This window comes from Microtus oregoni, unplaced genomic scaffold (assembly GCF_018167655.1).
Source record: "Microtus oregoni isolate MIOR12 unplaced genomic scaffold, Mior012 000054F_ref0000373, whole genome shotgun sequence".
In the NCBI taxonomy this organism is placed as follows: Eukaryota; Metazoa; Chordata; class Mammalia; order Rodentia; family Cricetidae; genus Microtus; species Microtus oregoni.
In genome coordinates, this window is record NW_024543830.1 from 14,852,437 (window position 1) to 14,865,192 (window position 12,756).

The 12,756-nt window shown below is 53.8% G+C and overlaps 1 protein-coding gene across 1 annotated transcript; it reads left to right on the forward strand.

Moving 5' to 3' along the window:
- Positions 1–2,911: 2,911 nt before the first annotated feature.
- LOC121438074 (homeobox protein aristaless-like 3) lies at positions 2,912–12,554 on the forward strand. Its single transcript, XM_041638293.1, has 4 exons — positions 2,912–3,193; positions 8,234–8,550; positions 11,708–11,836; positions 12,246–12,554. The coding sequence occupies exons 1-4, from the start codon at positions 2,917–2,919 to the stop codon at positions 12,552–12,554; spliced, it is 1,032 nt and encodes a 343-aa protein (XP_041494227.1). The 5' UTR covers positions 2,912–2,916.
- The last annotated feature ends 202 nt before the right edge of the window (positions 12,555–12,756 follow it).

Consider the following 12,756-nt stretch of genomic DNA (forward strand, 5'->3'; position numbering starts at 1 on the left):
GAATTCTCTGGATGATTTATGGGCTCATCTCTTACTCTGTTGAAAATGGATCAGCAACAAACGCTATTAATTCAATGGCCATTAAACAGCATGAATGGTGAATTCAGGAATCCTCTCAAAACTCCGCCCTACATCTAAATCAGCCGTAAAGACACTCAGGTGTTAGTGTTTCATTCGGTCTCCATTTAGCAGAAACCACCTCACTGCTCCCTCGCCTTTTCTGGCCACCATAGCTGGGTGCCAATTGGTGCTCCTGAAGCCACTAGTGCAGCTCGGCCCAAACCAGCTCTGCTCCATCTGGTCTCAGCTGCCCTTTGGGCAACAGGTCCCAGATTTCCCACTGGGAAAACAGAATGTATAAAAAATGATTTCTACCTTATTTTGTTGGCTGAAAAGAATAGAGAACTTGTAGGGTGGGAAGAACGGATCTGTGAGCAAATTCTGGTTCTTCTACTAACGAGTTATGTTCACTTTGAACAAACGGCTCCCTTACTCTGTAAAGATGGCCAAATAATTGTGCCTACTTCATGACTTGTGGTGAACATACGTAAAGCCATGTATGTTGGATATACAAGCTAAGTCCAGCATACTGTGTACATGTACATAGCTATGAAATGAGGGGCTTCTGGGTCTCCCAAGGCTCCCTAACTCTCAGTCCACCTAGAAAAGAAACTAAGACCTTGGACTTCTCCTGTGCTATCTCTGCACCTGCTTCATCAGATGGTTCTCCACTGGAGACAGAGGCCTGCATTTGGACCAGTAATTCAAAGGGGAGCAGGAGAGGCTCCTCTGGGCTTTTTGTTACCCACAGTTCTGGGAGAAAACCCTTCCAGAAGAGATAGCTCTTCCAAGGAGACATCTGGGCCCTCCTGTCTCCTTCGTTCAGTTAGTAACACCATCACAGCATGGATATTGCCTCTGTGCAGAGGGAAAGAGCATCAGGAGGAATCTCTTGGGCTGGGAAGGGGGTGGGTCTGTGGGGCAACAGACTCCTTTGTTCAGCTCTAGTGCCAGGGGCCATTCCTTCAGGAGTCAGGAGACTTCCACGGATTCAGGGACAAAACCCTGAAATCTGGGCTTCCCACTTTCTTGAGAAATCACCGTTGTCATTAAATTAACAATGTAGCGTAGAAAATGCGAGTGTTTCTCAAACCCCATGTCCCTATACTTGTGACCCATTTCTATGACAAGAAAACGGAGGCAAACGGCTCAGAGTTTAATCCAGGCTGCCTTGTTTAACTGTCAGTGACATTTTTCTTGGGTCACCCTGTCACCCTCTCAACTGATTAAGTTGCTTGGTAACTTTGTTGCTCGGATGTCCTAAAAGGATACATATGAATGAACCATATCCAACTGACAAGTATTGAGAACTTGTATTAATAATCAATTCAACGGTGTCCACAACTGAAATCCAGTGGCCTCCCCTCCGGTACAGGCAGAGGGAAAACCTCATTTTGAGCCAAGCTTCTTTAGCTGGAAATAGCAGCCCCAGGTGCTCCCATCTCTGCCCAGCCTGCAGTCTGTGATTAGGGGCCCTAATGGCCATAATGCCTCCAATGTGGTGTTTAAGCCAATAAGGCTTCAGAGAAGTTATGGTATGTTTAATAATGGCTTAATGACTCCTTGTGAGATGCAAGGCTTCTGGTTCCTGTTTGGCCTTGATTTACAGCCCAACTCTGGCTGAGGACAGCCAAGAAACCCCCTCTAAGCCTCCAACGGAAGAGGGAGGTGTTCACACCAGGCCTCTTGGATTCCTTTAAAAATTGAGAATTCAAATGAAATACAAATGACGTCTGACTCCCCACCCCTCTCGCTAATCTCCAGGGGCACTAAAAATACAAATGGTTTAACCCAGACCTAAGGGATTTTTAAACTGGAGTCCCAAGGACCTCTGTCTGGCATTTCTTCCCAACTCTTAGAATGCAAAGAGCATTCTATTTCAGAAAAGCTAAACTATACTCTAATCCCACGTCTCCTCGGGGCTGGGGAGACTCACCTCCTGGGAAACGCATCCTACCCTCGCTCCGTCCAAAATAACAGGCCTGAAATAGTCCCTTTCCAGTGGGACCCGGGACACTCTGAAAGGCATTTATTTCACGCTGCTCAGAGGGACAATGACCCTTCTACTTCTTCCATACCTACGCCAAGAGCTACCTGGAAAGACCGCGGTGAAGCCCTGGGAACCTGTCTGCTGCCTCGCTTTGGAGCTCATCACCAATATGTAGAAGGACCTCCACAGTCAGATGAAAACACTAAGTGATGGGTTCAAGGAGCCACAGCAGATTAAGGATAGTATCCAGGCCCAAGATCCCCAAGCCCCGGTTAGCTTAGAGCTGTTACCTCAGTGCCCAATCACTCACTCATAAGTCTGTGCAATACAAGTGTCTAAGGGAGGTGTGCTTGCTTTTCCCCCAAGACACCCGCAGAAGACTCAGGTAAAGGGTAACCACTGTAGGGGGCTCTCCACTCAGATCTCAGAGAATATGTGGAGGAGGATGTCTACCCACACTGCCTCGCCTCTCTGGGGACAAGAGCCAATGAGATGGATATCAGGACTCAAGGGTGCAGCTCAGAGCCAAAACTCACCCAGACTGGTAGACAAAGGGGATCCTGCCCTCGAAAGGAAGCTGCCTTCCTCTTCCTCTCTTCCAACTGCTTGTGATATCGGCTCGGGGTGAATCAGGGGGATCCTGGGCTCCGAGGGGTTAACCCGCGCGGGGCCGCACGTGACGTGGATGGTTCCAGCATTAAGTCAGAGGCGCGGCCCCCTCTCCTGCCCCCCACCCCCCGCGGCGCGCGCCGCTCCCGGGGGCTCCGCGCCCCCGAGCCCAGGTCCCTCCCCCTTGGCAGGCGCTCACAGGCAGCGCGGGTAGCGGGAGCCCCGGAGCCCCGGCGGCCTGTGAGCCCGGAGCCGGCATGGACCCTGAGAGCTGCGCGCCCTTCTCCGTGGGGCCGGCAGCCGGTCCCTATGCGGCCACAGGGGACGAACCTCCAGGCCCCCAGGGGACTCCCGACGCAGCGCCTCACCTGCACCCCGCACCACCCCGAGGCCAGCGGCTTAGCCGCTTCCCGGCCTGCGGGCCCTTGGAACCCTACCTCCCAGAGCCCGCCAAGCCGCCCGCCAAGTACCTGCAGGACCTCGGGCCAGGCCCGATGCTCAACGGCGGCCACTTCTACGAGGGCCCCGCGGAAGGTAAAGCGCAGCAGGACCCGGTGTCGTTCCCCCTACACCCCCGGCCCCTCTAGGTTTCCCCGACCCTCTCTCGCACTTTTCTGCTTCTCAACTTTGGCCCGTCTCGTATTTCCCACGGTTCCCTCGCTTGATCGCTACTGGCCTGGGCAGGCAAGGCCAGTGCGCTGGGGACGGCAGAGTCGCCTGTGTCCCCGGCAGCAGCAGCAAAGGGAGGCGGGAGGTCAAAGAAGGGTTGAGTGGCGACGATCTTGGGCCCATTCCTGCCTCGAAGGCGACAGAACCTGAAAGGAGGGATCATGCTCATCCCTAATCAGGCCTCTTGCTGCCACCGACCCAGAAGCGGGGACTGGGTCGAGGGCCCGGAAGTCTAACTGGGCCTCGACGCTGGGAGAGAAGAGCTCGGCTTTTGTGTCTGGCGCCCGTTGACAGAGCGCATAGGCTGGGTCTCGACTTAGTGGCCAAGCTGGACCCAGCGAAGGGCTGCGGCCTGGACTTACCCAGCTCTCCGCGTCGGGCCCAGCCTCTTCAGGAAAGGGTGTTGCCGTTGCCCTTAGACGCTCCGCAGAGTGGAGGTGGCCAATCGATCCCCTTCAGTGCCGGGGCCATTGTCAAGACCGCATAATTATGTTCTTGTTTCTCCGACTAACTTTGTCTTCCCGTCACGGGGAAGGCCGCCCTCCTTGCGCTTGGCATTCCAGCACCGAACCGCCACCTCTGAGCCGTCGGAAGCGGCCCTGGACAGTCCTAAACCCTAGGACGCTTCCCGCTCCAGGGGCAGTGTGTGCTAAGGCGAGTCAGCCCCTGTCATTATCTGAGAATGTGCCTGACTGGCCGGGTCTAGCAAGACTGGCTTGCGGCCCACTGTACCCGCTGACCCACCAGAGTCTCAGCGCCCACGCCCACCCCTTGTATGCTGCCTCATTTCGCAGCCCAGACTCTGAGATGGATCTCTCTGGAGATCCGCCCATGCGGAAATCGCTTGCACTTCGAGTAGCTGGAGTAGCTAGCTGGGCAGCGAGCAGCTCCAGCCTTCGTCCGGTTCGGGTGGTGGGAGTGTGTAGGGGAGGCCCGGGAGGTGTGTTGGGGTCATCGAAGGAAATGAGCAAGTCCGCTGAGCTTCGCGTCTGATGCCCTTTGAAAGAGGCTCTCCTGATAAAAACCACAGTTGGGACTTAATGAGAAGCAGTTGGCCTGGCTCCTCTGATCCCTGCCAGACGGCGGCATCCGCACAGCGCCCAGAGCACCGCCAGCGACAGGTACCCGCTTGGATCGGTGTCGCACCCAGCAGCACCCACCCCACAGTCCAGATCTCCGCTGCGCAGCATCCTGCACCTAATGTTCGGGTTCTTGGACAGCCAAGAAGCTGGTGGTCGCATGGCCAAAAGCAGTGAGGCGGGCGGCGACGAAACAAGGCTAAAGAAAGTAAAACCACGCCAGCAACAACCCAAGGGGAGATAGGGAATTTGAACAAAACAACGGATTAGAGGTTGAAGAATAAAGGTGACAGGCTAAGTCAATCGGTGGGGTGGACAGAGAAACTAAAGAGAGTAAATGGACGAACGAAAAGAACAACAAACCGCAGATCGAACGAAGCGGGAAAACGAGGAAGAAAAAGACACACACACACACACACACACACACACACACAGAGAGAGAGAGAGAGAGAGAGAGAGAGAGAGAGAGAGAGAGAGAGAAGAACAAACGAAAGAAGGGATACTTCCTAAAGGGGTAGCGCGCATCAAATGCAACAAATGAGCTACGAAAACTAACGATTTGGGATTTGGGTTGTGCGGGGAGACAGGCCAAACGCAAAGGAAGCGCTACGAGCTCGAGCCTGGGCTGGGGTCCTGACCGCTGCTCCCTCTGACGCCCTGACTGGAGCTCTTCGGTTCTGGTCTTCGTTGCACATGGATCTTTAGTAAAGATACTTTACACACCACACACACACACACACACACACACACACACACACACACACACACGTCCCTGCCTTTAAATTATCGGTCTCGGAGCGCTGGCTGGTCTTTTCTGAGACCGGGTGTTGCGCTAGGAGCTTGACTCTCTCACCCGGCATCCCCACCCCGGCTGTCTCCCGCCGGCCGGCCGCACTTTGCAAAGAGCATCCTGCCCTTCTCCCGATGCGGGCCTTGTTTTGTCCTTTCCAGCCACCCATCCACCCTCCTCGGGTGATACCTATGTGTGCAGGGGTGGTTCCTTCCGGCTCTTCCAGGGTTGCCAATTTGTCCCTAAGCTTGGCTCTCTGACCTGGGAACGAATCCTCTGGAAACGTTTCCTGCTAGAGTTCTGCCTGCCTGCCTCAGTTGAGACCTACAGCCCCAAGACCCGGCCAACCGGGTAGAATTTAAATCTTTGGCTTAGAACCTCCAAGGAGAACACCACCGCGTCGCTGGCGTCCCTGAACTAAGTGCTTATTATGAACTTAAGGTCTTCCCTAAAAGCAGCCCTCAGAACTGAGGAAGCCCAAGCTCAGAAACTACCTGACCCATTTAGAGACCCCAGCATGACGACAAAAAATGATGCATCTTAACGCAAAGCTGCCATGAAAGCTGAAAGCCAGGTGGCTGATTCTGTGACAACAGTGAGTGCCACCCATCCGGACTTTGGAGCACGAGGATGGATGCTACTCACCAACCCAGCTTGAGGTGACTTTAGACAGTTTGTGGTAGGGCTGTGGTGTGCTTCTCCCTTGTCAGGGATGCTTGAAGGCCGGGTCAGAGATAAAGAATCCTGACCCCTGTTGGCATGTTAGAGGTCCCAGTCCTTGCACCTGGCTTTCACTCCTACAGAGGGTTTTTGCATTCCTGCAGTTGCACAGGCTCGGGATCCTCTTTACACTTAGCTTCAGGCTCCCAGTGGCCAAACAACCAACTTGAGTTCTCTCTCTGGACCACCCCCAATGTGCTGTAATAGCTGACAATAGTTCAAACCTCAGAGGAGTTCCTTGACAGAACCACCTTCCCCAGGCAAGCTTGAACTGCTGGTGTCAACTCTGAGACTGCCTTCCTGGGGGCTCCTTTCCTTTTCTCCCATTTTTGTCTCTGCTCTCCCTAGGCCTGACTCCTCTGGAAGCTGCTTGGGGAGCTCTGGAAAGCGGCTGGGTTCCTGGAGTCCTCCAGCTAGAGCAGGGAGGTTTGAGGGAAAGAGTAATGAAGAGGGGCAGCAGTTGTCTGGCCCTTAGAGAGGAGCAGAGGCCAGCAGGCTTAGCCTCTGTTGAAGGATCACTGCTCTGCTGGGTTTTGATCTCTTGACTTTATCGGCTTATGGGCTCAAGATCAGGAAAGCAAGTGGCGGGGCCCTAGATTGGAGTAATTCCTTTGAGCTGGCTCTTCTAGGAACAGGGAACAGACACTGAGAGTTAGGAACCAGAACACCTCCGGGAGCTCTCTGTGGTGGTTAACTAACGTATTCCTAAGCCCTTGTCCTGGGTTCCTCTCACCCATTTTCTGCCTGAAATCTACCCTCACCTTCCTGAGAACCTGAGACAGCAAAGTTCTTCCCTGCCAGGCCTTTTTGAGGGTCCTGATATCTCCAGGGTGACCCATTCCAAGCTCCCGGCTCTCTCTGACAATTTTATTATGTAGTTTGACTTTTTTTGATTCCTCCTTCCTAGCAAGATGTGACGATGGGCACAGTAAGGCCTGCAGTGTGACTGCATGACCTGTGCATCATGAAGGAGACTGCCTCTACAAGCTGCTGTAGCCAGAGGCCAGGCCTGGTGTGACTGCCTAGGTCTTCAGGACACCCTTGGAAAGCTTATTTCACAGTCTGGGTGATCCCAAGGGGGGTCACTGACCACTTTCCAGCTGAAAGTGCCCTCCAGATAGGGACTCATCTGATTCAGGGTACCCCTCCATATACACACTTACAGCTGTGATCTTGACATTAAGTCTTCAGGAAGAAATGCTTCTTGGTGCCAGCTAGCTAGGCCTCCTGAGGGCCAGGCCCCCATTGGAGATGGGCCTGGGACCAAAGAAGGGGCCCTCTGAGTCAGCAGGGCGTCTTTGTGGCTTCCATCCCCCGAGACTGTCTAGGAGAAACTTTATGGGGACACCGCTGGGGGTCTTTTCCAGAGGGAAAGGGTGGGGGATGAATGTGGTGATCTGTTTTTCACCATGCCAGGTCAGTCATATGGGGTTCCTGACTAAGAGCCTATCAGAGGGAGGCTGCTGGGATCTATTCCCACCTGGCCTATTAACAGAGGTGATGAGGAAGCACTCAGACACTCCTTGGGGGCGGGGGGGGGGCGGCAGACAATGCTGAGGGTAACTGGGAAAGGGGGTTGTGGTACTGGTCCCTCAGGACCCCGCCAAAGCACAGCCTATCTGGCCTCCATCTTTCTGTGCTGGACCCTAAGCTCTTGCTCTGACCTTACAGCTTTAGAATGAATGAAGACCCGTGATTCCTATGGAATCGTCATTGTACCAGCTTGCTCTTCATACTTCAGAGTTGGGAAAGTTAATACTAATGTCAGTGAGACTTGGACTTCAGAGAATGAGGCACGGGGAAACCAGCCAAAGGTGGTCTATGCATCTCTGTCCATGCCTGCCTGGCCCTGGTAGTAAGCTCATGATGGAGGGCCTGGGAATCCAGGCCGGCACAACCAGAACAAGAGAACACTCTAGAAAGGGGTGGGAGATGTCAATCACCCCATCCTTAACCCCTGCCCCCACCCTTGGCCCTGCCAGGGTGGCAGTCCCTGCTGTGGCGCCAATCCTGGCACCTCCACACCCTGTGGGACACACCACCACAGAGCACTTCCCCGAAATGAACCCCCCTAAGGCCCTAGAAGATCTGCCCAGACCACAGAGCACATAGTTCCCTAGGGCCCCCTCCCCAGCTGGAGGCTCAACAGTCAGGCCTCTGAATGCCAGGCTCCCAGGGAGGGTGGCTGCCAGGAGGAAGAGCAGGGGAAGGAGGAGGAGGCGGAGACTAGAACTTCAATGCTCTTTCCCTCCCTCGATTCCACCCACAAAACCCCCCTGTTAGGTTTTCATCCTCCTTTTTGTGTTTCCATTGCAGCTGAAGAGAAGGCCTCCAAAGTTGCCAGCTTCCCCCAGCTGCCCGTGGACTGCCGAGGAGGTCCCAGAGACGGGCCCTCTGACGTGCAAGGTTCCCCAGGTCCCTGCCTGGCCAGCCTTCGTGTCCCTCTTTCCCCGGGACTTCCTGACTCCATGGAGTTGGCCAAGAGCAAGAGCAAGAAGCGCCGGAATCGTACGACCTTCAGCACATTCCAGCTGGAAGAACTGGAGAAAGTCTTCCAGAAAACCCACTACCCCGATGTGTATGCCCGGGAGCAGCTGGCTTTACGCACAGACCTGACTGAGGCCCGGGTACAGGTGAGGCCATGGTGGGCACCAGATTTTCTGGTTGACACAGTCGCTCAGACCATGGACCAGATCAAGGAAGGGCTAGGAGAGGTGGGCACTAGTGTCTCACAGAGTCGCCTTGCCCAGCTCCTCCTGGAGGCTGGCCTTTGGAGATCACCCTTCATGCTTAGCTCTACTGTGGCTACAGACTTTTCTCTATTCCTAATGAACTACATTAGGTTAGGGCTCAAGCATAGTCTTGCATTGGTCTCTTGGAGTCCCATGGTCCCTGGGAATCCTCTGTTATTTACCAGCTGGCTAGATATTTGGTGTTTCTCTTGCCCACTTTTGGGAAAGGAATTACCAGTAGAAAGCCAGAGAATTTTGAGGGCCACCAGGTGGAAGAAGTGAGTCCTGAACACTTAACAGTGCTACTTCTGAGGTGGCTGGCCAGGGTGGGAAAGTGACTTCAGGGCGTGTCAGGCTCACCATGAGCCAACAACCAGCTTCTAGCTAGGAGGACTTGACCAGGAATGTTTCCCCTCAACAGGCTCTTCTGTACAAAGACCAACCCTTAGGGCCTTTGGCTATTGCAACTGCCTCACATAGTGGGGAACCCAGCCAGTGAAGAAGGGGGAGAGAAGGGTGAGCGGATGCTGGAAGGGGAAGAAGGAAAGCTGTGCCCAAACGTGTTGGAAGCGATGGAGAACAGGAAGGTGACAAGCAGGACTGGGGTGGAGAGGACCTTCATTGAGAGTCTGGCTCTAGAGGAAGAGTGGTCACCCATGGCCTTGCTTTGGTTCACAGTTTAATAAGAACAGGCTCCCAGTGGCCAGTGGCAGAGAAGGGTTTGGTGTTCTAGAGAAAGGTGAGATCACCGTCCTGGCAGAGGAATCTGCTTCTCCTTCTGTGAGGGAAGAGAAGTTCCTGTTAATCACTCCCAGGATGGGGCCCTTTTAGAGACTCGAGAAAATGCTATGGTGGGGACCAACTCTAACAGACAGTGGGGCCCCACAGGCTGCTCTACAGAAGCCAGCAAGGTCCATCAAGCAGGTCTGATAGCCAGATAGGACCGGAGAGGCTCAAGTGGTTTCCTCTCCCTGTCGTGTCCTCCTGCTTTCCTGTCCCGTCTAGGTGGCAGCTAAAACTGTCTTCTATGACTGTCCGCCAAGGTTCTTCAAGCTATGGAAACAACCCCAGATTTTACAAGCTAAGAAAGTCCAGAACAGGGAGTCTCTGGAATGTTGTGTTGGGGTGGTGTCTGAATTGCTCTTCCCTGTGGAAATGCGTGGTGTGTGGGGCAGGGGCACCTCCCTCACTCCTCTCCACGATCCTCCCCCTCTTCCTCCTCCTCCTTTTCTTTTTCTTTTGTTTTAATTGGGGGAGGGGAGTGCTTTTGAAACAGGGTCTCATTCTGTCTAGAACCTAGGCTATCCCAGGATACATTTGACAGCCCAGGCTGGCCTCAAACTAAAGATCCTCCTACCACAGCCTCCTGAGGGCTGGCAAAATAACACACGTTTTAGGCATGAGCCACCAGGTCCAGCTCCTAGGCCTTTCTGACCCATGGAACCCCCAAACCCAGTCCAGAAGCCTCCCCAACCACCAAGGCCCTAGAGAACGGGGAGGTTCTTCTCTGACAGGAGCATGACACTTACCATAAACCCCACCCCATGAAGGGGACTAATTAAGACCACACATGTGACAACGGAGAGGGCAAGTCCCAAGCCCAGGCAGAGGTCCAGAGTGGAGAGGCTCCAGCGGGAAATGGACGGTGACAGAAGACTAATTCCCAGTAAAGGCCTAATGCCTGAAGAGGAGGAAGAGGAGAGAGGAGGGCTTTCATGGTAGACACTCTTGACCCTGGCCAGGCCTGCCCTGGGACCTCTTAGCTATCAGGTCACTGGCCTACATGAGTAGAGGTAATCAAGGAGAAGGGACCATACGAGAGCTGAGGATGTTCTCCTCCCAGACAGGGTGGCGGGGTTTTACACACATATAAGAAACACAATCACTGCTCTTTCTATTTTTATCTCCACATGGCTCCCTAGAAAACAATGGTTGATTTGTGTGTGGTTGGCTTTGACTTCGGTTTTGGATTTGAATTTTGGCAGGGTTATGCGTATTTTAGACTGACTTCAAACTCAGTACGTGACTGAAGCTGGCCTTGAACACCTAATATCCTCTAGCCTCTGCTTCCCAAGTTCTGGAATTACAGGCATGAGCCACTGCACCCACCTTGGTTTGGTTTCAATATCACCAGCATCTATTCCACAGCTGACATGATATTAAATGAAAGAAATAGAATTATATATGCCAATACAAATAAATAAAATAGGATAGGGTATATGCCAAATTCATCACACGTATGCTCAGATGTGTATAAGACATATGATCCCTCACCTGCCAAGAACACATGAATGACTGAGAAGTAGATCCCTAAAGAGAGCATGGGCTTAGAATGTGATGAGAGACTGAGGAAGGTCAGGACATTACAGAAGAACCCAGACTGGATGACGTGTTGAAGAGATGGGCAGTCCAGGAAGGGAGAACTTACACACAGGTGGGAAGGAACAACACAGCAGGTGTCTGAAGAGAGAGGTGGGTGGGAGCTTGGGAGGCATCGAGGAAGAACCAAGTGCTATTGCATGGCAGGACAGAAGGCTATGGAGACGGCAGAGACCTGAGCAGCCTTGCTGGGCAATGGGCTCTAGGCCGGGGCTTCCAGGGAGCCACTGAGGGATTAGACAGGACCATGACCTCAATAGGAATGCGTTAACTGAATAGGAATGCCTTAATTCATTGGATGCTACATGGTGGATCAACCAGACTCCAACACCCACACACTGGCGCACCTAGGAGGTATCCTGGGCCCCTGAAGCCCACAGGCCCCCTTTCCCTATAACAAACACTGTGACAAGACCTAGCCAGGATGGAAAGGAAGAGAGTGACTCAGCCTGGGAAAGCTTGCTGGGGCCCCTGGGGGCCAATAGTGCTGCTCTGGGATGGGGCCTCTCCCAGGCTCCACTGGCTCTGGAAACAGTGAGGATTCTCTACGCTCCTGCCACTGGGGATTTTCTGACTTGGATCTAGATCCCAGGAGAGGACTCAGTGATTACCCTCACCCATTAGGCTCTAGTCCTCAGGGCTGCTCTGGCACCCCTTAACCCTCCCCAATGGTCCCCAGGTCTGGTTCCAGAACCGCAGAGCCAAGTGGCGGAAGCGGGAGCGTTATGGGAAGATGCAGGAGGGGCGGAATCCTTTCACCACTGCCTATGACATCTCTGTGCTGCCCCGGACTGACAGTCATCCTCAGGTGAGACCTTTAGCCCCGCCCTTCAACAAGGCCTGTCCCTGATCTATGGGGTTGCCAGTGAGAACATGTGCTCCGAGGGAGGAGGGAGGGGCTGCAGCATCTCCTGCAGCATCTGGGTGCTGTGTGATATGGGCAAATCATTTAATTTCTTCCTCGGCAGAACAGGGCTATTGCCTACTCTGATACACACAGAACATGGAGGAATTAAGGAAGAGAGTATAGTTTCTGAGAAACCATGGTGGGGACATCCTGAATGCCAGTATGGATGATAGGAGGGATGTGACCCTGGGCCTAGTGGAGACTTCTAGAAAGCTTCTGAGGCTTCAAAGACAATGGGAGAGCCAGCAGGGTAAGATGCCAGCTTCTGGGCCAAGCAATTCATAGCCTTTCTCTCCCCTTCTCTTTTCAGCTGCAGAACTCCCTGTGGCCCAGTCCAGGGTCTGGGAGCCCAGGGGGACCCTGCCTCATGTCTCCAGAGGGCATCCCCTCTCCATGCATGTCCCCATACTCCCACTCCCATGGAAATGTGGCTGGCTTCATGGGGGTGCCAGCCTCCCCTGCAGCCCACCCCGGCATCTATTCCATCCATGGCTTTCCTCCTGCCCTGGGAGGACATAGCTTTGAGCCCTCTCCGGATGGTGACTACAAGTCTCCAAGCCTTGTCTCGCTCAGGGTGAAGCCCAAAGAGTCTCCCAGCCTGCTGAACTGGACCACGTGATGGCTTGCACGGACACAGACTGAGCTGCCCGCTCCTCTTCCTGCTCTCACCTGCTCCTTGCCCATCTCCACCTGAACACCAGACAGCAAACCCTTCTGCCTCCGTATCATGGGTGGTTCCAGAAGCTTGGGAAAGGATCTGGGACCCTCAGCCTCCTTCAGGGAACAGGCTACAGAATCTTATCTCTTAGAATAGGTGGGAC

Bases quoted from the DNA above. Each gene is read 5' to 3' on its own strand.
- LOC121438074 (XM_041638293.1), top strand. From the start codon at position 2,917: ATGGACCCTGAGAGCTGCGCGCCCTTCTCCGTGGGGCCGGCAGCCGGT. The intron at 3,194-8,233 runs GTAAAGCGCAGC...TTTCCATTGCAG, and splicing joins CTACGAGGGCCCCGCGGAAG to CTGAAGAGAAGGCCTCCAAA. The intron at 8,551-11,707 runs GTGAGGCCATGG...AATGGTCCCCAG, and splicing joins TGACTGAGGCCCGGGTACAG to GTCTGGTTCCAGAACCGCAG.